This window comes from Ovis aries, chromosome 5 (genome assembly GCF_016772045.2).
Source record: "Ovis aries strain OAR_USU_Benz2616 breed Rambouillet chromosome 5, ARS-UI_Ramb_v3.0, whole genome shotgun sequence".
NCBI lineage: Eukaryota > Metazoa > Chordata > Mammalia > Artiodactyla > Bovidae > Ovis > Ovis aries.
In genome coordinates, this window is record NC_056058.1 from 14,950,908 (window position 1) to 14,975,742 (window position 24,835).

Here is a 24,835-nt window from a genome sequence, read left to right on the forward strand (position 1 = left end):
AAAGGAATGGGAACCCATTCTAGTATTTTTGTCTGGAGAATTCCATAGAGAGAGGAGTCTGGTGGGCTACAGTCCATGGGGTCGCAAAGAGCTGGGCATGACTGAGCGACTAAGCACACAATTAATGAATTAGGTTACATCCAGTCCTAGTTGTGGCACCCGGGCCCAGTTGCTCTGTGGCACGTGGGATCTTAGTTCCGCGACCTCACTGGACTACCACCTGGGAAGGCCCCTCCCACTCCCTTAAAAAAATTTTTTTTTTTAATGTGGACCATTTTCAATGCAGAACAATACTGCTTCCGTTGTTTATATTCTCTCTCTTTGGGGCTGTGAGTCATGTGGGATCTTAGCTCCCCAACCAGGCATTGAACCTGCATCCCCTTCATTTGAAGCAATGTGCTACCAACTGGACTGCCAATAAAGTCTCTAGACCCACTTTCTCCTGGTATTCCGTGCCTCAGTTTCTTCTGATGGGAAGCCTGGATAGATAAATTACGTCCAAAGGGCGGAATCAGATCTGCAGGCACTGGGGAGCTATAGAAGGTGCTTGAGCACGAGAGTGTCCCCATGGGTAGATCAAGTGCCCCTTGATCTAACTTAGAAGAGTCTTCAGGGGCTGAAAGTGAGAGGCCATAACTTTGCTTAGCGCTATACTCTCCCCAACCTTGGTGCCCAGTGGCTAGATCAGCGGGTGCCCCTTCCCCATGTGCCCTTCTGGTGGGGCTGTTGCTCCCTGGTGATACCCCTGCCCCCAACCCCAGCCTGAGCCAGCCCACAGCACCTGCTCTCTGGGCAAACACCAGGTGTGTGGGGGAGCACAGCCCTGCAGGGAAAGCCACGAACTACAGGCGGGGGCCGAGTGTCGCCTCTACGGAAACCCTGGTTGACTCCTCCGCGGAGGAGTCTGAGGCCTCACGAGGCCGATGTGGCTCACAGGGGACTCGCCGCGGATGCTGCGACCCGGAGGTGATCCTCGCAGGCAGGTAGCAGCCCAGCCAGGCTGGTGAACGTCCCGGGACCGGGTTGGTGGTGGGGGACGGGGGTGGGGGCTCGGGAACCCACACCGGGACCACCTCCCCCTGGCATCTCAGCCTCTCTCTCGACAAGGTCCTTTCTTGCTGAGATTTCTCCCTCTGACAGCTTTCCTACCTGAAGCCGGCACTTCATGTGTCTCTCTCCCCGTCTTAGCACGCTTTCTCTTTCTGGGTCTCTGGATCTGAGGGTCTGTGGCTCTTCGCGTTTCTCTCTGAGTGACCCTGCCCTGCTTGTCTCTCTCTCTGCCTCTGTCCCTTCTGTCCCATCCAATCCCCACGCTCCAGCGGTGGGGGCGGGGAAGAACAGGCTTCCCCCCATCCTAGGGTCCCCTTCCTCTCCCTTCTTAGTTTCTGCTTCCTCTGTCCATGTTGCCCATGAAGGGGAGCAAAGGTGGAGGGTGCTGTCCTGGTGAAGGGGCCAGGACGGCTGCCTGGTGCAGGTGGCGCCAGGACGAGGCCCCTTGGAGCTGGGTGTGGGAGCATCAGGCTTCAGGGGGCCACTTTGCAGCCATCTTTCCCCAAAGCCCACCTTTCTCCTCGCTTCTTGCTGCTTCTCCCATCACAGGGCTCCTGACCTCCTGTTGTGTGTCTCTGCTCCTTCAATGGGTGTTGCCGACCCCCCCAAAACCCAGTCTCTGTCCCCTACATGGTGCAACTGCTGATGGCTGACGTCTGGCTAGCTGTAGCCTGGTCAGCTCTAATGGGATGAAAAAACACAGGCTCGGTGCATATCCATACAGGACCCAAGAACGTGGGTCCTGAAGGGAGGCTGCAGCCCCCTGGGGATGGGGGTGGGTGGCCGGGAGACTGGGTGGGAGGTTGAGGTCTCAGAAGAGGCTGCTTCAGGGACCAGGGAGGGTCTGCTGTTGGGTGGTCTTGTAAGGGGTCTAGCTGTAGGGGAGGGTCAGGTCTGTTTCTGGGACCTGGTGGCGAAGCGGCTCCAGCTTCAGTGCAGACCTGTGGGTATTTGTGCTCAGGGTTGGTGTGCTGTGGGGTCTGACTAGGTAATAACCGTGGGGAGCCAGTTATTGTAAGGATTTGAGGGTCTCTGGGCTCTGGCCTGTTGGCGATGAGGTTCAGGCGGCCGTGGAGGATGGATACGGGCAGCTTGCAGATATGGGTGGCTGTTTGCTGGGGTCTGCGGAGTGTGGGTGTGTGGAGTGTGGTTGGTGGCCATCAGCTCTCTGACTTGCCCTGTCTCTCCTTCCGTCTCTGCTTCCTCTGTCCATCTCTTTCTCCTCCTCTTTCTGTGTCCCGCCGCAGTCCACACTGATGCACACACTTGATGATGCGGCTACCATCTGGCCACAGTGGGCGCCTGGGGGCTAATGGTGGGCACGGAGTGCGGAGTCACGTGTTCATCCGGAGCAAATGGGCTGGAGGTTTGTGGCTCAGAGACCTTCTCCCGCCCCGGGGCAAGCTTCGTCCCATAAACTTCATCCATCTTCAGAACTCTTTTCGCCGTATGAAAGGTCTCCTCCCCCAGTCCGTCTCCAGCCTACTTTCCGTCTCGATGAATCTGACTCTTTCGGCACCTCCTGTAAATGGAATCAGATCATCTGTCCTTCTGTGTCTGTCTTCTTTCACTGAGCATCATGCCTCAAGCTTTGTCCACGTTTTGCGAGTGTCCGAATCTTCTTCCCTTTGCAAGGCCGAATAGTATTCCATTGCATGTATGGACCCCATCTCACGCTTTCATCCATCTATCAGCAGACACTTGGGTAGTTCCCGCCTTTCAGATATTGTGAATAATGGTGCTATGGGCATGGTGCACAACTATCTCTTCCAGACTCTGCTTTCAGTTCTCTTTGATAGATACCTGGAGGTGGAATTGCTAGATCATATGCTAATTCTACGTTTAATTTTTTGAGGAACTGCCAGACTGTTTTCCACAATGGCTGCACCTATTTGCATTCCCACCAACAAGGTACAAGGGTTCCAGCTTCTCCACACCCTAGCCAACTTATTATTTTCTGTCTTTCGATAGAAGTCTAATGGGTATGAAGTGGTATCTCATTGTGGTTTCTCCTGTTTGAAATTTTATGGGTGTATAGTTGATTTCCAAAGTTGTGTTAGTTTCAGACTTCATTGTGGTTTTACTGTGCATTTGCCTAACAATGATTGATGCTGAGCATCTTTTCCTGTGCTTATTGACCATTCATGTATCTTCTTGGGAGAAATGTCTTTTCAAGCTCTTTGTTCATTTTTTAAATCGAGTGTGGTTGGATCATAGCTCTCTCTATATTCTGGATATTAATCCTTCATCAGATATATGATTTGCACATGTTTTTTTCCCATTTGTGAGTTGCCTTTTTACTCTGTGGATAGTGTCTTTTGATATACAAAAGCTGGGTGCATGTGCGTGCTGTTGTGTGCTCACGCTAAGCCACTTTAGTTGTGTCTGACTCTGTGCGATGCTAGGGACTGCAGCCTGCCAGGCTCCTCTGTCCATGGGATTCTCCAGGCAAGAATACTGGAGTGGGTTGCCATTTCCTCCTCTAGGGGATCTTCCCGACCCAGGGATCGAACCTCTGTCTTTTATGTCTAACCTGCCTTAGCAGGTAGGTTCTTTATCACTAGCTCCACTGTTATGTGCTCAGTTGTAGCCAACTGTTTGCGACCCCCATGGACTGTAGCCTGCAAGGCTTCTCTGTTCATGGAATTTTTCAGGCAAGAACACTGGAGTGGGTTGCCACTTCCTCCTCCAGGGGATCTTCCTGACCCAGGGATTGAACCTGTGTCTCTTGCATCGGCAGGTAGATTCTTTATCACTTGAGCCACCTGGGAAGTTGGGGCCAGGTGAGCTCTAGCTTGGGGACCTAGGCTTCCCAGGTGGCGCTAGTGGAAAAGAACTCATTGGAGAAGGAAATGGCAACCCACTCCAGTGTTCTTGCCTGGAGAACCCCAGGGACGGGGGAGCCTGGTGGGCTGCCGTCCATGGGGTCGCACAGAGTCGGACACGACTGAAGTGACTTAGCAGCAGCAGCAGCTAATGCAGAAGACAGTCAGAACCATGGGTTTGATCCCTGGGTTGGGAAGATCCCCTGGAGGAGGGCGCAGCAACCCACTCCAGTATCTTGCTTAGAGAATCCCATGGACAGAGGAGCCTGGTGGGCTACAGTCCATAGGGTCGCAGAGTCGGATACAACCGAAGCGACTTGGCATAGCACAGGGTTCCAACCAGACCAGTGCCACTTCTGACCCAATTAAATGGCCCCTGGGACCAGACCTGGTCTTTTTAAAAAATTAATTAATTAACTTTTGGTTGCCTTGGGCCCTCGTTGCTGTGTGCGGGCTTTCTCCAGTTGTGGCGAGCAAGGGCTGCTTTTCACTGTGGCGTGCAGACTTCTCATTGTGGTGGCTTCTCTCGTTGTAGAGCACGGGCTCCAGATGCCTGGGCTTCAGTAGTTGTGGCTTCTAATGCATGTGGGATCTTCTCACACCAGGAATTGAACATGTGTCCCCTGAGTTGGCAGGTGGATTCTCAACCACTGGACCACCAGAGAAGTCCCAGACTTACCTGGTCTTAATAAATCAGGCTTGGATGTGGGCACCTCCCTTAAAGCAGGGTTTCTCCACACACACTGCTGACACTGGTGCTGGAGAGTCTTCTGTCCTGCGTATCACAGTACGTTCAGCATCTCCGGCTTCTACCGTTAGATGCCAGAGACACCCTCCCCTTGTGATGACAACCACAAATGTCTCCAGACATTGACAAACATCCCCTGGGTTTAGAACCACTGTCCTAAAGCAGGAGTGGGAGGCAAGAGGATGCTGTGGGGTTGGGGGTGGGGCAGGCTCTGCAGAAGAGAAGTCAGGAGTCCTGGTACCGCCTCAGGTGATCAAGCCTTGGTCTCCTCACCTGTAGAATGGGAGCCTGGGAGAGATGCCAGGATTCAGGACATGCACTCATTCATTCGCCAGGTTTTTTATCAAGCGCCTGCTACGTGCCTGGCCCAGGGGTGGGAAAACACTGGGGAGAAGAAACCCAGGCCCTGGTCTCGAAGGAGAAAGAGAGATGTGAGTCAATGAATTATATAAGTGAACGTAATGAATGCTAAGGGGCAGAAACACCTTGTTTTAGTAGGTGCAGAGCAGAGGCGCATGAACTCTCCTGGGAGGTCAGCAAGGGCTTCTCAGAGAGGCTGCGATCCTAGGATGAGAACAGGGCAACCAGGGGAACCGAGGAGGAGTGGTCCGGGCAGAAGGGCCGCATGTGCAAAGACCCTGTGGTGAGTTGGAGAGGTCAGAAGGCCAGTGTGGTGGGAGCTTAGAGGGGACCAGCTCCATCTGGACTGCGCAGGGTCCCCGGGGTGGGGCGTGGGAGCTTTGGTCTTGATCCGTTGAGGGTTTTTCACTGGAAAGTGGCATAATCTGATTTGTGTGGTGAAAGAGATTGCTCCAACAGATAGTGACTGTAAAGTGCTTAGCACAGGCAGGGTTGGGCACCCAAATAGGGCCCCCGTTGATGCCAGTGAGGGTTTGGGGAACCCAGAGAAGTCACAGGGTCCAGTCACTGCTTGTGTCAAGGTCCCTAGGGACAGCTCCAGCCTGTCCTGGGCAACCACAGAGTATCCAGCTCTGGGTGGGGGCTGGGAAAGTGGGGTGTCTCTGCTTTGAGGGCAGCTGCAGAGATGGCGAAGGAGCGGTGCCTCTGGCCTGGAGGGCAGGTCTCCCGGGGCTGGAAGCCGCTACTCTCATTACGCTCCCAGGCTTGGCTCAGCGGGGAGACCGAGGCCCTGGGGCTCCACAGACACTGAATCCTGAGCCAGGAGCTGGGTAACAGCCTCAAGGTGTCTTGAGACCTCCCATGCCCCACCTCCAGCTGTATGTTAGGCTGCAGAGAGTGGACTCCAGGGTCCAGATCACCCATGACCTGCTGTGTGACTCTGGGCAAGACGCTGTACCTCTCTGAGCCTCTGTGGAAAAAAAGGGAGAACCTGACTTCCAGGGAAGCTATGAGAATGAAACACGATTGTTCACGTTGGTTCATTCGCTCAATAAATAGCTATATGAATCGTTATTTGGCATGTGCTTCACGCCAGGTGCTGTTGTGGGGACAGAGAAGGGTGCCCAGGGGCTGGCATTCTAGAAACCGAGAGACACTAAGCAAATAAGTCAGTAATGAAAAAGTAAGGGAGATACTTCCTAGGTGATCCAGCGGCTGAGACCCCATGCTTCCAAGGCAAGATGCAGGGGGCACAGGTTTGATCCCTGGTTGGGGAACTAAGATCCCACATGCTGCATGGCAGGCCAAAAAAAAAAAAAAAAAAAGTAATAATAAGGGAGTGATAAAAGACCTTGATGCTGGGAAAGATTGAAGGCAGTAGAAGGGGATGACAGAGGATGAGATGGTTGGAAGGCATCACCGACTCAGTGGACATGAGTCTGAGCAAGCTCTGGGAGATGGAGGACAGGGAAGCCTGGTGTGCTGCAGTCCATGGGGTCGCAAAGAGGTGCACACAACTGAGGGAGTGAACAACAACAAAAAGTTCATCCAACAAATGCAAAGCAAGAGGGAAGATGAATGGGGGTGTGCGGGGCAGTTTAGCCTGGGGGGGGGCGGTCAGGGCAGATCTTGCTGAGGAACGGAGACCTATTAGGAGGTGAGGGAGGGGCCATGTGTGTATCTGGAGGAACAGCATTTCAGGCAGAGGGAACAGCCTGTGCAAAGGCCCTGAGGCAGAACCGGGCCTGGTGTGTTGGGGGAACAAGTGAGGAGGCCTGTGCGGCTAGAGCAGGGTGAGCCAGGGGAGCCAGAGCTACTAGGCTCAGTGTAGGTGTGTGTAGGCCCTGGTGGGCCTGGATGGGGTCTGGCCACCTGCAGAGTCATTTGCAGACTTGGCTGCCTGGAAGAGAGACTTGAGTCTCCTCCTGGCAGGAGACTTGAGTGGGACCAGGGGCTGGCTGGGTCCTGGCGTTGGCTGGACATGGTGTGAGTGGTGACTGAGGCCAGGTGCCCTCAGCCCCTCCCAGTGACACCACCTCCGGGCTGGGGAGGGCGCCTCGAGCTTCTGCCCAGCAGCCAGACCCCAGCCTGCCAGGCACTGAGAAGCTGGGGTTCCCCTTGTTTTGGGGGTTGTTCTGGTTTGGGCTAGAGAGATGGGGAGGCAGAGCCTGAGGGAATTGTCTGGCCAGGGGCGGAAGGCTTTAGGTACCGCAGATGGATTTTTTTCCATGTGACTTGCAGGAGGTGAATTTCCATTGGGCTGTGACTCACAGGCAGCCAACATGCCCTTGGATCAGACCGCCCCTCCCCGTGGGCCCTGGGTGCCTCCCTGAAGCTCTTGGCATTGACAAGCAACACCCACTACCTTTTGGGACTAAGTGTGTACCTGGGTTACTTACCAACCCAGGCACCAACCTTGTACCCGTTTGACAGGTGAAAAGACAGGCTTGGCGAAGACCAGGAATTTGTGTCAAGTCAGGATATGTGCCTTGCCACCTCAAGGATCGAACCCATGGCCTGGCTCCTGACACCCCTCCCCCATTCCCCCCCCCCCCGCCCCCCGCCCCGCTTTCCTGTCAGTTCCTGGCTCCGGGGACTCCAGCTGGGCTTGTGGGCTGGGCACAGAGGTACCAACGGCTTCCGGCCACTCCCTGCGCCCCGGGAGGGCAGAGGGGAGGGCTGGCCGCAGACCAGAGTGCCTTGCATTTTTTGCCTTGAAATCTGAGTTCCCGCACAGGGTTCTCGGTTTTAGAGGTAGGTTTCGCTGGAGCTTCTGTGAAGTAGGGTTCTTTCAGAGCGAGACTGCGCAGCCCGCTATTCGGCGCATTGAACCCTGTGAGGATGTAGCCTCTTGCGACTCTTCGGTGGAATGGGTTGGGTTGAGCTAGGGCCGTGGGAACAGCCCCTGTGAGTCCTCTCTCTTCCCTGGGTCACCTTCTGAGTCAGAGGAGAGTCACATGAACAGATTGGGGAGGAAGGCACCCCCGGGCCCTGAATCTGGGCAGGGAAAGGTGGAGACGTCAGAGAGAGGGACTGAGAGAAGCAGCTTCTGACCCCCTCAATTGGGTAGCTCTTGTGACAGGCAGCTCATTATCACTCGAGATAGCCTCTGCTGGAATTTTTAGAAAAATTTCTCCCTCTCTGTGGTCCTTTCTCTGCCTTCTGGGACTACACAGAGCACACCCCTTCTTCAAATATTTCACTCCTCCTGCATTTACTGAACCTCTGTTCTGGAGATTGGATTTTCCCTGGTGGCTCAGTGGTAAAGAATCCGCCTGCCAATGCCGGAGTTACAGGTTCAATCCCTGGGTAGGGAAGCTCCCTGGAGAAAGAAATGGCAACCCACTCCAGTATTCTTGCCTGGGAAATCCCATGAACAGAGGAGCCTGGTGGGCTACAGTCCATAGGTTCACAAAAGAGTCAGACACAACTTGGCAACTGAAGGACGACAAATTCTGGAGATCGGTGGACATGGGGAGGCAGACTCAAGAGTGATCCCTGTGGAGGTGATGGTGAAAGCCCCGGGTACAGGGAGCCAGAAGATGCTCCTGGTCTAGATAAGAGGGATCAGTCTGGTGGGCTTCCTGTATGAGGCAACATCTAGGCTCAGTTCTGAAGGATGAATAAGATTTGGCCAGGGAATTGGTGAGGGAAGAGAAAGAATGTTTCAGGCAGAAGGAACAGCATGTAGAGATGAGAGAACATCTTTTCAGTAAATGAAAGAGGTTCTAACTGGCTGGAATGGTGTATTTGAGGAGGGATATTGGGGCTACTGAGGGCAAAATATGGAGATGCTTGAAGCAGTGATCCAGGTGGGAAGAAAGGGGCACTTTTACTCCTCAGACAGGGTTTAAGCCTAACTGTGTTTCATATTGCCCAATTGTTTTGCCAGGAAGCAATTGACACCTCCGCCTTCTAGATATAGAAGTGCCCATCTCACCGCATCCTTGCTAGCATTGGGTTTTATCGTTTTTTAACATCTTTGCCAATTTCAGCTGGAAAAAAACAGTATCTCATTGTGTAAATGAAAGAAAAATGAGTATTCCTGTTATAAAGGATGGGGGCAAACCATTTTTCTAGAGGTGCGTCACCCACATGAATGCCACCTCTTGCCGTCAAGTGTTAAGAAGTCTTACACCCACTGGAGAGTCTGTGGTCATTTGTAGCTGCCCACTTAGCACAAAACAAGGGGAAAGCTTGTGGGCTCCTTTTGGCCACATGGGTGGGGAGTTTATGGGCTTACTCTCTCTTCTTTGATTCATCTTTTTTTCCCCTCATCTTTAAAATTTTCCTTTCAGACTTTTTTCTCTCTCCTGTCTTGGTGGTTGAGACCCCAAATGACTGTAGTTTGTTCTTACCTGGGATGTCTTTGGGCTCAAGAAAGGAGTTTGCTCAGCTCCAGGAAGGTGTTCTGTGTGAGACCATCTGGACAGGCCAGGTGTCTTGTACACACAACTTACTATTTAATTCTCAAAACATCTGCATGTGATAGGGTCCCTTGAACCCATTTTTATTGTTGTTGTTCAGTTGCTAAGTCCTGTTCAACTCTTTGAGACCCCAAGGACTGCAGGATACCAGCCTTCCCTGTCCTACACCGTCTCCCAGAGTTTCCTCAAATTCATGTCCATTGAGTCGATGATGCCATCCAACCATCTCATCCTCTATCGCCCTCTTCTCCTGTGCTCAATTTTCCCCAGCATCAGGGTCTTTTCCAATGAGTCAGCTCGTCGCATCAGGTAGCCAAAGTACTGGAGCTTCAGCTTCAACATCAGTCCTTCCAATGAATGTTGAGAGTTGATTTCCTTTAGGATTGACTGGTTTGATCTCCTTGCAGTCCACGGGACTCTCAAGAGTCTTCTTCATCACCACAATTTGAAAAAAATCAATGCTTTGATGATCAGCCTTCTTTATGGTCCAACTTGCACATCTGTACATGACTACTGGAAAAATCATAGCTTTGACTAGATGGATCTTTGTTGGCGAAGTGAACCCATTTTATGGATGAGGAATCAGAGGCTCAGAGACCAGCATCCCATGGCCAATACTGACTATTCCTCTTCTGACATTAAGATTCTGTTTAATTAAATTCTAATTTGGGAGGAGAGGGCTATGCTTTGCTCCGGTACCCCTTGTTCCCACCCTGCCTAGTCAGAGAATGGAAGCCCTGCTTCTCATCAGGAAGGAACTTTGAAGTTCAGCTCAGCAGCAACCTTATAATACAGGGAAAGGAAAGAAAAACAGACGAGAGATGGGGAGCCATAGAACACTCTTGGAGAGTCATAGATGGCCTCAGGGCTCAGGTTCTGAGCTAGAATTCAGTTCTGGGCTTTTCAAAGCTGAGCTCTGAGTACTAGTTACATTTTGGCCACTTAAATTCCATCTGAAAAAAAAAAAAATTCCATCTGACCTTGGTAAGTCTGTTCCCAAATCTGGATCTCGGTTTCTGCTTCTACTAGGCAACTCATGTCTTGAGTTTTTTTTTTTTTTTTCTTAGTAACTATATTTTTCATAGCTGAGCAATTCATTCTTTTAAAAAATCTACTTCCTTTTGTTTTATAACCTCCTGTTCTGGTCTTATGGTTAGTATTCCCTCCTTTATCTTTTTGAATCACTTTATCTATTCATGTAAAACTCTTTGAAGATTGCACTGATTATCTCTATTTCTGCAGATGTAAATTCTTCCAGTTGGGGAGTTTGTGGCAACTTCATGAAGTGGTTGTGAATTCCTCATATCTTCAGGATCTCTTCCCCCGTCCTCTGAGCCTTCTGAGAATGTGGGTCTTTGACATCATAAATTAGGGGCCCTACATTTCTGTGGGTGGGGGCACCCTTGTCACTGAGCATCTCTGCTTTGATTTCTGGTTCACGTTGGCGCTTCTCTGTCCAAGTGTTTGGAGGAGGAACAAGGGAGGTCTCTGCGGGTACTTGGTCTGCCATCTTGAATGGAAGTCCAATGTCATCATCTATATACTGATACCATTGTGCTGGATGGACTGTAAATTTATCCATTCCATATATAATAGTTTGCGTCTGCTAATCCCAAACTCTCAATCCTTCCTTCTCCCACCTCCTCCTCCTTGGCAACCACAGAGTCTGTCCTCTAGGTCGGTGGGTCTGTTTCCATTTTGTGTGGGTGTTTTCAACACAGATAACCATTAGGGTCTGGCTGCAGAAGCTTAGTGGGAGAGAATTCTAACCCTACCACCACCATCAAATAAAAAATAGCCCTGTGGCTCATTGTGTACTGTTCTATACTGGCTCTTCACATATATGATCTCATTCTTTATAGAACCAATGAAGTAGGTACCACTATTACCTTCATTTTAAATGAGGCATTGGAAGCTCAGAGGGGTGACAGAACTTGCCCCCACATGCTCAGCTGGGAGGGAAAATCTGAACCCAGGCAGAACTGGCTGGAGCTCTTTACTCTGTCCATCCGTGCATCATTCTGACAGCCTGGATGTTCATCTCAGCCCTGCCCACTGCCAGCTGTTCAGTACCTGGACCCCTTTTTCCTCTGTGGACACCGACCTCTATTGTTCAGAGGTGCTAACCAAACTCAAAACTCTGTCCTCAGTGGAAGAAGTAGGGGAAAAGCCAGGAGGATTCAGCTGATCTGTTAAAGTGTGGGCTCTAGTGTCTGTTAACTGACTCAGGTAAGTCACTGGGCCTCTCAGCGGTTTTTCATCTGTCAAATGGGGATAATAACTGAGCGTTTCTCTTTGAGTGCTGGTGAGTGCAGAGTAAGGCACTGCATATGCCTGGCATGCAGAGGCCAGCAGGTGCTCAGTGAATATTACCACTTTCCTTAGAGACTGCAATAGGAATAGAGGAATGTGAATGTCAATTCATCAAATCCTTAGGGGCCAGAGAGAGAAGTTTCTCGATCACTCACACAGAGAACACATTCTAATGGGAAAAAAGTCTAGTGAACGTGGATTTTGCTCTGCACCAGGAAGACCTCCCCCTCCTCCTCATTCTCCCCTTCCTCCTTCCCCTCCGCTTCTTCCTCTTTCTTCTGCCCCTTCTCCTTCTTTATCTTCTTTTTTTTAAAACGAAATTTATTGAAGTATAATTGATTTACCATGTTGTGTTTAATTTATGGTGCTGGTTTACTCGCTCAGTCATGTCCAACTCTTGCGAACCCATGCACTATAGCCTGCCAGGCTCTTTTGTCCATGGGATTCTCCAGGCAAGAATACTGGAGTGTGTTGCCATTTCCTTCTCCAGTGTTTGATTTATGCTCTACAGCAAAATGACTCAGTTATACACATATATTTTTTTCATATTCTTTTCCATTATGATTTTTTGTACAGGCTATTGAATATAGTTCCCTGTGATATACAGTGAAAAGTGAAAGTGATAGTCACTCAGTCATGTCTGACTCTATGCAACCCCCATGGACTATAGCACACCAGGCTTTTCTGTCCATGGAATTCTCCAGGCAAGAATACTGGAGTGGATTGCCTTGCCTTCCTCCAGGGGACCTTCCTGACTCAGGAATTAAACCCAGGTTTCCTGCATTGCAGGCAGACTCTTTACCATCTGAGCCACCAGGCAAGCACAGTAGGATCTTTAAAAATTTTTTTAAAAATTTTATCTATTTTTATTTTTGGCTGTGCTGAGTCTTTGTTGCTGCATGGGCTTTTATCTAGCTGAGGCAAGCAGGAGCTACCTTCTGCTGCTGCTGCTGCTGCTAAGCCGCTTCAGTCGTGTCCAACTCTGTGCAACCCCAGAGATGGCAGCCTACCAGGCTCCCCCGTCCCTGGGATTCTCCAGGCAAGAACACTGGAGTGGGTTGCAAATTTCCTTCTCCAATGCATGAAAGTGAAAAGTGAAAGTGAAGTCACTCAGTCGTGTCCAACTCTTAGTGACCCCATGGACTGCAGCCTACTGGGCTCCTCTGTCCATGGGATTTTCCAGGCAAGAGTACTGGAGTGGGGTGCCCTCGCCTTCTCCAGGGGCTACTCTAGTTCTGGCATAAAGGCTTCCCATTCGCCGTGGCTTCTCTCGTTGCAGCGCACAGGCTGCATGGCGCACGGGCTCAGTAGCTGCGGCTCCCAGAGTCTGGAGCACAGGCTCAGTAGTTGTGGAGCATGGGTGCTTTGCAGCACGTGGCATCTTCCTGTACCTGGGATTGAACCCATGTTTACCACTGAACCACCAGGGAAGCCCCCAGAGCAGGATCTGTTTATCCATCCCATATATAATAATTTGCAACTGGTAATCCCAAATTCTCAATCCTTCCCTCCCCCACCCCCTCTGCCTTGGCAACCACAAGTCTGCTCTCTGTGTCTGTGAGTCTGTTTCCATTTTGTAGAGAAGTTCATTTGGGTCCTGTCTTAGATTCCACATAGAAGTGACACCATATGGTATTTGTCAGAAAGACCTTCTTGACTATGAGAAGTCACCCAGCCTCGCAGCGGCTGGCTTTAGTGAATGAGTTTCCCGTCACTTGGGGGAACTGAGAAGAGCCTTGACTGCCACCAGTCAGAGTCAGTGGAGGGTGGTGGGGCTGGGGTGGAGTTGTGCTGGGCCATCTCTGAGGGAGATTTTCCGGTTTCCTCTTCCCCTCACTGGCCGATTCATGGGAAGTGTCCCCTGACTTGCCCGCCCCCACCAGCGCCTCCTCCACGACCACAGGAAGGCCCAGCCCAGAGCTCGCTGTGTATTCTCTAAATAAACTCAGGCAGCTGAGCTATCTACTGCCCCATCTCCCTCTGGGTTCCTGTGGAGGTGTCGGGGTGGTGGTTAGGGGGGCCTCTGGCCAAGCCACAGAGAGGAGGGGACTCAGGCAGGGAGCCGCACAGTGAGGCTGAACCCTGTTGGCCTCGTGGGCTTAGCGTGAGAGCCTCCGGTTCCTCCTCTAACTGACCACCAGCCCATGCACTGCCTCCTTCCCTGGGCATCCACTGGCCTTGACTTGGGCTTAGATGACCCTTAGGCTGTCCCCCTCTCTTTCCAGCCCAGCTGGCCCCCATCCTCTCTCCCAGAGCCAGAATAGTGCTCTCCGGATGCTGGTCCCAGGGAGACACCTGTCATCTCCTGGCTTTGTGAGGGCAGGGAGACTGTTCAGTCTTCCTCTGCCGGCCCAGTAACCACCTTAGAACCTGGCACAGTGTTGTATGAGTGTATGAATAAATATATATCCCAAGGTGTTTTGTGAAGTTAATATTTCATGGCCAAATACATTTGAGAACTTCCAAGTCAAACACAAGTTAAACCTTTTTGCAGGACTCATCAGAGCCTTTGATGATTCCCATGTGTTTGTGATTTTCATATAAGAACAAGGAATGCAATATTTTTCAAATATATTTGTATCTCTTGTTTTTGGCAGAACACTGTTGCCACTGGGATTCTTTTTTTAAAAAATAATTTTACTTATTTTTGGCTGTGCTGGACCTTGGTTGCTGCCCAGGGTTTGCTCTAGTTGTGGTGAGTGGAGTCTACTGTCTAGTTGCTGTGCTTGGTCTTCTCATTTCAGTGGCTTCTCTTATTGCTGAGTACGGGCTCTAGGACGAGTGGGCTTAGTAGCTACATCTCAGCTCCCAGACTCTATAGCACAGGCTCAATAATTGTGGTGCTTGGGCTCAGTTGCTCTGGGACATGTGGGATCTTCTCGGACCAGGGATTGAACCCGTTGTCTCCTGCATTGGCAGGCTGATTCTTTACCACTGAGCCATCAGGGAGGCCGGGCCACTGGGATTCTTGAGAATAAACTTTTGCAAAATGTGGGTCTAGGATTATGGTCAGGATTCCTAGGAGTGTTGTTATTTGACTGTTTATGCCTCCATGCTTTTTCAAACACGGCCAAGGGCACAGAATAAAAGACTAACTTCAAACAATAACATTAGAGGAGAAAAACTGCATTCCCAACTCGAGAAAGCCACTAGAGTTCATCTCAAAACCCAGTGATGAATTTCCTGGTGGCCAAAGCAAGGAGGCTGATGAAGTGGGTTTCACAGTTTTAGACTGGCGGTTCAGCAGGAGGGCCAAACATTCTTTATGTGTGAACAATATTCTGTTTTTATTCATTTATGTGTCTATTCACTCATTCAACAAATGTTTATTTACCCACTACTATCTATGAGCCCAATGTCAGGCACAGGAATACAATGGTAGACCAAAAAAAAAAAAAAAAGAAAGAAAACGGCACATGCTGTCCTCATGGAGGTTATTCAGTGGTTTTTTGGAACAAAATTGTCAGTCCTCAATGTCCAGTTTTCCCTTGAGCCCATCCTGAGTCAGAACTCTCATACCTTGCTCTGGTTTTCCTCTCATCCTGTTTTGCATCAGAGTCACAGAAGGTGATGACATCCTAGGTGCAGGGAACCCAGGGGTTCAGTAGAGACCAGATCTTTGTATCAGAATGTTCAGGAAAACCGACACGGGAGAATGGGCTATGGTAAAAGAGGTGGTTCCCCCCACTCTAGGGGTTGGGAATCCAATGACTCTGCTTCTGTCTGCTCCTTGCGCCCAGTCCCGTAGCTGTGTCTGACACTCCATGAACTGTGGCCCGCCAGGCTCCTCAGTCCATGGGAGTCTCCAGGCAAGAATACTGGAGAGGGTTGCCATTTCCTCCTCCAGGGGATCTTCCTGGCCCAGGACTTGAACTCGTGTCTCCTGCACTGCAGGTGGATTCTTTACTGCTGAGCTACCAGGGAAGTCCCCATCTGCTCCTCTTCTTTAATATTTTTTTGCATTTGATTGCATCTGGTCTCTATGGTGACATGTAGGACCTTTGTTGAGTCATTCGGGATCTCCAGTTGTGGCACCTGGGCTCCAGAGCATGTGGCCTCAGTAGTTGCTCCAGGGGATGTGGGGATCTTAGTTCCCTGACCGAGGATCCAACCCACATCCCCTGCATTGCAAGGTAGATTCTAAACCACTGGACTACTAGAGAAGTCCCCTGCTCCTATTCTTAACATCCTGATTCTTCAACACTAGTCATGTGGGAAGTTCTTATCAATTGCTTTCTTATTAGTTGGATGGATGGGTGGACTCATGGAGGTATATAGGGATGAATGAATGGATTTGTGGAAGGATGACTGGCACATAGGAAGGATGTGTTAGATGGATGCGAGAATGGAGGAACAGAAGGCGGGTGAGTGGGACCAGTAGATGAATATATGGATGGAAAGACGCCTAGCCCTTAGTAAAGGCACCAAATTATTATTATTACAATATTCTTAGTGTGGTAAAATACACATATCATAAATTTATCACCTTAACCATTTTTAGCACACAGTTCAGTGGTATTAAATATGTTATTAAATATGTGCAGCCGTCACCACCATCTATCTTCATAGCTTCTCATCTTCTAAAACTGAAATTAAATATCAGTTAAACACTAACTCACGTCTTTCCCTCAGCCCCAGCAAGGACCACATTTTATCAATACTTTCTGTCTTTGTGGCTTTGACTACTCAGGGCTTCCCTGGTGGCTCAGATGGTAAAGAATCTGCCTGCTGTGAGAGAGACCTAAGTTCAATCCCTAGGTTGGGAAGATCCCCTGGAGGAGGGCATGGAGCCCCACAGCAGTGTTCTTGCTTGGAGAATCCCATGGACAGAGGAGCCTGATGGGCTACCGTTCTTGACTACCTTAAGTCCCTCCAATAAGTGGAATCATACGAAAGGAGAATTTATTTTTCAGTCACTGGGTTATTTCAGTGAGCATGCCTTTAAATTGCATCCACATTGAAGCATGTGTCAGAATTTTCTTCCTTTTTTTACACAAATTATTTTTATTGTAGTATAGTTGATTTGCAATGCTGTGTCCGTTTCAGGTGTACAACTAAGTACGTTGGTTACACATATGTGTGTGTGCGAAGTCACTGGAGTTGTGTCCTACTCTTTGTGACCTTATGGACTGTAGCCCTCCAGGCTCCTCTGTCTATGGGATTCTCCAGGCAAGAATACTGGAGTGGGTTGCCAACCCACTCCTAGGGATGGATAATATATCTCTTATGTCTCCTGTGTTAACAGGCATGTTCTTTACTACTGGCATCACCTGGGGAGCCTTATACACTGGATATATACCCAAAAGAATTGAAAGCAGGGTCTCCTTTTAAGAATTTCCTTCCTTTTAAGGGCTGGACGATATTCTGCTGTATGGATGGACTGCCTAGCCATTCATCTGTTGATGGACACTTGGATTACTTCTCCCGTTTGGCTATTATGAATGATGCTGCTATGAACATGGGTGTACAAATGTTTCTTTGAAACCCTGCTTTCAATTCTTTTAGGTATATATCCAGTGGGCTTCCCAGGTGGTGCTAGTAAAGAACCCACCTGCCAATGTAGGAGATGTAAGAGACGAGGGTGGTTCGATACCTGGGGTTGGGAAGATCCTCTGGAGAAGGGTATGGTAACCCACTTCAGTATTCTTGTCTGGAGAATCCCATGGACTGAGGAGCCTGGTGGGCTACAGTCCATGGGGTCACAAGGAGTCAGACACGACTGAAGTGATTTAGCAGGTATAGCCAGAAGTGCGGAGAAGGCAATGGCACCCCACTCCAGTACTCTTGCCTGGAAAATCCCATGGACGGAGGAGCCTGGTAGGCTGCAGTCCATGGGGTCTCGAAGAGTCAGACACAACTAAGCGACTTCACTTTCACTTTTCACTTTCATGCATTGGAGAAGGAAATTTGCAACCCACTCCAGTGTTCTTGCCTGGAGAGTCCCAGGGACGGGGGAGCCTGGTGGGCTGCCATCTCTGGGGTCGCACAGAGTCGGACACGACTGAAGCGACTTAGCAGCAGCAGCAGCAGCCAGAAGTGGAATTGCTGGATCATGTGGTAATTCTGTTTTTAATTTTTTTTGAGGAACCATCGTACTGTTTTCCACAATGGCTACACCATTTTACATTCCCAGAAGCAGTTCATCAAAGTTCCTGTTTCTCCACATCCTGGCCAACCCTTGCTACTTTCTGCTGTTTTGATAGTAGTCATCTGAGGAGGTGTGAAGTGGTATCTCATTGTGGTTTTGATTTTCATTTCCCTAATGATTATTGATACTGAGTGTCTTTTCATGTGCTTTTCGACCATTTATATAGCTTTTTTGGAGAAATGTCTACTCAAGTCCTTTGTTCATTTTTGAGTTGTTTGATGTTGTTGTTGAGTTTTAGGAGTTTCCTATATATTCTGGATACAATTACCTGTGTAACCTGCAAATTATATCAGCTTTATGATTTGCAAATATTTTCTCCTATTCTGTGGGTTGCCTTTTTATTCTGTGGATAGTGTCCTTTGTTGTGCAAAATTTAAACATTTTCGTGAGGTCCAATTTGTCTAATTTTTATTTTTCCTGTAGGCACAATATTATTTTAAAGATAAAGCTAACAGTGAATGAACTGACAGATGGATGAGCGAGTGGGCAGGGAATAGACAGAGGACTGTACGGTCAAATGGGGGATGGATGGGTGTCCTTCACCATGTCCTGGAGTTTGCTCAAATTCATATCCATGGAGATGGAATTCATGTCCATGGAGTCAGTGATGCTATCCAACCGTCTCATCCTCTACCACCTCCTTCTTCTTTTGCCTTCAATCTGTCCTAGCATTAGGGTCTTTGCTCTTCTTATCAGGTGGCCAAAGTATTGGAGCTCCAGGCTCAGAATATTCAGGACTGATTTCCTTCAGGATTGACTGGTTTGATCTCCCTGCAGTCCAAGGGACTCTCATCTTCTCCAGCACCACAATTCGAAAGCATCCATTCTTTGGCTCTCAGTCTTCTTTATGGTCCAACTCTCACATCTGAACATGACCACTGGGAAAACCATAGCTCTGACTATACAGACTTTTGCTGGCAAAGTGATTTCTCTGCTTTTTAACATGCTGTGAAGTTTTGTCATAGCTTTCCTTACAAGGAGCAAGCATTTTTAAATTTTGTAACTGCAGTCACCATCCACAGTGATTTTGGAGCCCAAGAAAATAAAATCTGTCACTGTTTCCACTTCCCCCCCTTCTATTTGCCATGAAGTGATGGGACCGGGATGGATGGACAAATAGATGGTGGTTGGTAGATGAAGGGATGAATGGATGGAATGGGAGTTGGCTAGGTAGGTCGGTGAAGGGTGTATGACTGAGTGAGTGGGCGAATAGAAGACCTTATGAATATATATATAAGTAGGGTGGATGGGCAGGTGGAAACCTCTGGCTGCAGATGGAGATCTTGGTGTACAACCTTGGCACTTTTCAGGTGAGTAGTGGCTTATCTTCTGACCCCACCTTGGCTCAGTTTAACTCCACCGACACATATTCTCTTTTTCTAGGTTTGGCTTTCCTCCGGTGTCTCTCTGGGTCTCCAAGAATCCTACCCTGGAGCTCAGATTGAACTGAGCCCTTGGCTTGTGTGCTGAACTCCTTAGTGGTAAGAACTCCTGGGAAAGAGCCTCTGTCTTCCTGAGGATATGGTACCCAACCTACTCTCCCTGACTCCAGTGGCTTCCTTTTAAGCCAGAAATCCATCCTCTCTCTGGTAGCCTTGCTCACTTCTCCCTCAGACATCAAACCAGACCATCAGCTCCTCACTCTTTCTGCTACACTCCTTTCTGCCCCCACCCAGCTCTCTAGCCCAGTTTCCACTCTTTCCTGGGCCCCTCTCCTGGGGATGGTGGAGATACAGGATAAATTAGAGGGAGGAGCCATTCAGGGCAGTTTCCTGCTTCCAGTCCAAGAATTCGTCTTTCCTCCCCCAGGGCTCCCAGGCGACCATGGATGTGGGTCTCTTGGTCCTCCCGGATGTATCCCAGGGTCACCGCAAAGCTCTGCCGGGAGCGCGGGTCCGAGGTCCGGCCGTGCGCCGGCAGCGGGAGTTTATGCCGGAAGAGAAGAAGGACACGGTTTACTGGGAGAAGCGCAGGAAGAACAACGAGGCGGCCAAGAGATCCCGCGAGAAGCGCCGCCTCAATGACGCGGCCCTGGAGGGCCGGCTGGCCGCCCTGCTCGAGGAGAACGCTTTGCTCAGGGCTGAGCTGCGGGCGCTCAAGCATCGCTTTGGCCTCCTGCCCGCCACGGGGGGAACCCGGACCCTGCCTACTCTGCTATGGGATTCCCCCTGGCCTGGGGACTCCAGTCCCAGGGCTGATCAGACCCTGACTCTACCTGGCTCCCACGGTTGCCTCTTGAGACCGTGTTCCTTGGACGCTGGGGTTCCAGGATGCTGGCGCTGCCTAGTGGCTCACAGGTGGACTAGCCTGGCCACTCCTCCCAGGGCCCTCCAGGACCCTGCCTCAAAAAGAGTGGACATGGCCTTGCAGGCCGCCCTGCCTGCTGCCTTCTTCAGCTGTCACCTCCTGGATAGGCATGGGGGCCCCAGACCAGAGCTCAGGTCCTGCTGGGGGCTGTGGTCACCCATACCCACTGCATGCCGGGCCTCAGGGTCCTCAGACATGTTGCTGACACCCGGTGTGGATCCCATGGGGTTGCCTCCCAGAGTTGCTTGCCCGGTCCCTGAGAACCATCCCCGGGAGGATCTGGCTCAGGCCTCCCTGCCCCACAAATTGCGAATCAAGTCCCAGGCTTCCAGCAGAGTACCTTGCGGCTGGGAGGGTGGCAGGAGCCCCATCTGAAAGCTTCTCCTGGGCAAGGCCAGGCCTGCAAGGCTGTAGTGGGGACTGATCATGGGTTTGTCTGGGAGTATGAGTGGCTTGGCTTTGACCCAGCTCCAAAAACTGGGCAAGGCTGGGGGTAGAATCCACTTTTTAGTGGCCAGACCAGATTTTTAAGAGGAGAGTCTGTGGGATCTTGGGTCATACCGTGGTTCCTATTCTGCCTGAAATATGTTTTTGGTAGTCACTCTTTCTTCCTCTTTCCATTTATCCATCCATCCATCCATCCATCCATCTATCTATCCTGTCTGCCCTCCCATCCATTCATCCATTCACTGATCCTTGCATGTGTCCATCTGTCCTCTCATCCATCCATCCATCTATGCATTTGTCCATCATCCATCCACCCACCCATCCATCCTCCCTTTCATTCATGCATCAACCTATCCATATACCCACCCACCCATTCATCTCTCCACCCATCTATGCATTTGTCCATCTGTCTATCCATCCATCTTTCCTTCCTTCCATCCTTCTATCTGTCTATTCATTCATCTAAACACTCAGCCATCTAATCGCATCAACTCACCCACCCATTCTCCCTTTCTGCCTCCCTTCCTTCTATCTATCCATCCTTAGATCTATTGATCCATCCACCCAACCACTTTACTCTGAATCTACACACCTATCCATTCATCCATTCATCTAGCTACCTTTATGTCTATCCATTCATCAATTCTTTTATACATTAATCCCTCCTTCATGTGCTCAGTTGATCATTCATTCATTCTCTCACTCACTTATTTACAATTCATAGTGCCCAGCTTAGTAACAAGCATGAGAACACCTTCCTGGCTTTGGGGTTCCTATTCTAGGGGGATGGTGGGGACTAGGAACAGACATACTGAGGGCCATACTGAAGGAGGAGGTAGAATTTTAGGATGTCTGACCCCTCACTTCTTGCAGGGCCGGGTGTGTGTACTTACCACCTGGTGTGGAGGTCAGACTTACTCAGTTCAGGTGGCTTCCTCTGTGCGCTGAGTCACAGCCCGAGCCTCCAGAACAGACCCTCAGTATCTAAGGGTGTGTATGTTAGTCTTCTCTCTCTCTTTGGCTACTTGTACTCTAGAAGACCTCTCAGCCCCAGAACACATCCTGGGCTTGGAGACTTACATCTCCCAAGAAGATCCTGAGGAAGCAGGAAGGAGGGCTGCCTGGAGGTGGCAGCTCTAGCCTGTTCCCTTCTTAGCCAGAGCCCACTGTTGGAAAGGGGTAGACTGGGGGTGCAGAGAAGTTGGCTCTCAACACAAAGATGCCACTTAGTTGTGGCTGATCATGCACAGAGGCCTTAAATGCAGGCTTGGCCCTAGAAATGTTAAGAAATGCTAACAAGCAGACAGAAGAAGGAAGTTGGGCCATAGCATACCACCTCTGGGAGATGTGGGTAGCTTGGTGCTTCCTCTTGGTGAGTCCACTCACCTGGTGTGTCTGAAGTGTCTGAGCCCAGCTCATTCACACCCCATGTACTCAGGGGAATGGGGGTTGGTGGCCCTTGGATCATTCAAGTCCTTTTTAACCTTCCAGCTCCAGTTTTAAAAGCCCAGAGAAGGATCTGCCTAAAACAGTTCATAGAATTTCAACATCAGGAGGGGCTCTGAGAATCTAGTGATGAGTGGTTATCTAGTCTCTACCTGAATTCCTCTAGGGACAGAGAACTCACTCCCTTCAAAGCCCCATTACCATTCCTTCTCTAGAGCCAGAACCCACTGCTTGCAAACTTCTACCTCTGATCCTATTCTTACCACAGGGACCACTCAGACCCCTTCCTCCACCCCTCCCTCTACTTGGAGGTGGCCTGTGGAGCCTCTGGTTCCTCTTCTCCAAAGTAAGAGACCACCACACCTACCTCAGATGGTTTGAGAAGATTAAATCTCATTTACTACTGTGTAGCACTTCGTACACAAGTGTTCGACAGATGTTAACTCCTCTCTCTTCTTTTCCTTTCTAGAAAGCACTCACGCTCCCAACCCCAGTGTAGTGCTGTCTTCAGGGGAAATGTCCTCTCATTCTTCAAAATTGTTTCCCTTCACCCTGACCTGGCTCTTTACTATTTTTTTGTCAATGTCATTTATATATGATGGCTCTTGGGACTGAATATGAATTGTTTCTTCATTCATCAAATACATAGATATTTTTCAATGAATTTTTTTTGATCTCCTACTGTGCAGCCATGAAATTAAAAGATGCTTACTCCTTGGAAGAAAAGTTATGACAAACCTAGATGGTATATTCAAGAGCAGAGACATTACTTTGCCGACTAAGGTCCGCCTAGTCAAGGCTATGGTTTTCCTGTGGTCATGTATGGATGTGAGAGTTGGACTGTGAAGAAGGCTGAGCGCCAAAGAACTGATGCATTTGAACTGTGGTGTTGGAGAAGACTCTTGAGAGTCCCTTGGACTGCAAGGAGATCCAACCAGTCCATTCTGAAGGAGATCAACCCAGGGATTTCTTTGGAAGGAATGATGCTAAAGCTGAAGCTCCAGTACTTTGGGCACCTCATGCGAAGAGTTGACTGATTGGAAAAGACTCTGTTGCTGGGAGGGATTGGGGACAGGAGGAGAAGGGGACAACAGAGGATGAGATGGCTGGATGGCATCATGGACTCGATGGACATGAGTCTGAGTAGTTGGTGATGGACAGGGAGGCCTGGTGTGCTGCGATTCATGGGGTCGCAAAGAGTCGGACACGACTGAGGGACTGAACTGAATTGAACTGAACTGTGTGTCAAACAGGAACTGGATGAGGGAAGAAGTATTCCACACTGAAGTGTTTGCAAGTGGAAACTTGCACAAATGTCTAAACTGTTCACCCAAGACATGTCGATTACTCATTTGATGGGCTCTGGGGCTATAGGTGTGGCCTCTGCCGTCTGACAGCTGCAGCCTTCCATGCGGCTGCCTGGGAGTTGCTGCTGTAAGAACTATCCAGTGCCATGTTCTACTCTGGGGCATCCACGGGCCCCTTGGGTCATGTCTGCAACAACATGATTGAATTGGGGACCAGATTTTAGGACATTGTGCAACCACATGTTATGTTTCCTCTTCCACCCATCCTTGTAGGCTGGGGAGATTTCTTTGGCTATCAATGCATGAGATTCCCTTCCTGCTTCGGGTGTGCCTGGCTCATATTGAATGTGCAACAGATGTTGAATGAAAGTTTCTGCCCACCTGATTGGTGACTGCTGGGGGCAGAGATAAAATGAGTTGAAAATGTTGCTGAGGCCACGTTTCTCAGCTTTGTCTGCAAGGGTTCACAGACACATCTTGGCGGAACCCTGTGCTCCCTGGATCTTTGACACTCAAGTCATGATCCATGAGCTAGGATCATTAGGATCCCTGGGAGCTTGCTAGAAATGCAGAGTCCCAGGCTCCTCCCTGAACTGCTGAGTCAGAAGCTGTGTTTTAACAAGATTCCCAGGAGATCCGTATGCACATTGAAGTTTGAGAAGCAGTGACCCAAAGCAGAGGTTGGCAAACTCTTCCTGTACAGAGCAGCCACAGAGTGAATATTTTTGACTTTGTGGAATGGTCACTGTTGCATCTACTCCATCTTTTCACTGTAGCACGAAAGCAGCCATAGACAGTATGTAAATAAGTGGACAATGCTGTGTTCCAGTAAAACTTTATTTCCCTAAACAGGTGTAGCCAGAATTGGCCCAAGGGCCATAGTTTACTGTTGGTATATACCCAGGAGAGAAATTGCAGACCTGCATGGTGTTTGTCTTCAACCTTGACACTGTCAAAGTGTTCCACTGAGTGGTATTACCAATTCACACTCTTTTACATGCAGGGGATGTCCGTGTTGTGCTGACATATCATGATTTTTATGAACTGTTTGGTTTTTGGCAATCTGGTGAGTGTAAAATGAATTTAACCTGCATTCATCTGCTGAACATCTTTGCCAAAGTCTGTTGGCCACTTGGGTTTCCTCTTCTATGGCTTGCCTTTTCTGCTGGGATATTTACATTTTTCTTGTTGATTTCTCAGAGCTCTTTATATATTCCAGATATACATCCTCTGTCACATAAGAACATCACAGCATTCTTGCCTGACTCGTCTTTTCATCTTTTTTTCTGGCAGATTTTGTTGAAGACAAGTTCTAAAATCAGATGTTGCCAAAAGTATCCTTCTTTTATATTGCAGTTGTACATTTCTGTCTTGTTTAAGAATTCTTCCATGCCTCAAGGTCATGAAGATAGTCTCCTAAATGTTCCCATAAATGTTTACAAGTTTTGCTTAACCCA

The 24,835-nt window shown here is 49.5% G+C and overlaps 1 protein-coding gene across 1 annotated transcript; it reads left to right on the forward strand.

The window, feature by feature from the left end:
- The first annotated feature begins 916 nt into the window (after positions 1 to 916).
- Positions 917 to 24,835, forward strand: NFILZ (NFIL3 like basic leucine zipper). The gene is made up of 3 exons (XM_042250043.2): positions 917 to 983; positions 19,255 to 19,352; positions 19,681 to 24,835. The coding sequence occupies exon 3, from the start codon at positions 19,696 to 19,698 to the stop codon at positions 20,551 to 20,553; it is 858 nt and encodes a 285-aa protein (XP_042105977.1). The 5' UTR covers positions 917 to 983; positions 19,255 to 19,352; positions 19,681 to 19,695; the 3' UTR covers positions 20,554 to 24,835.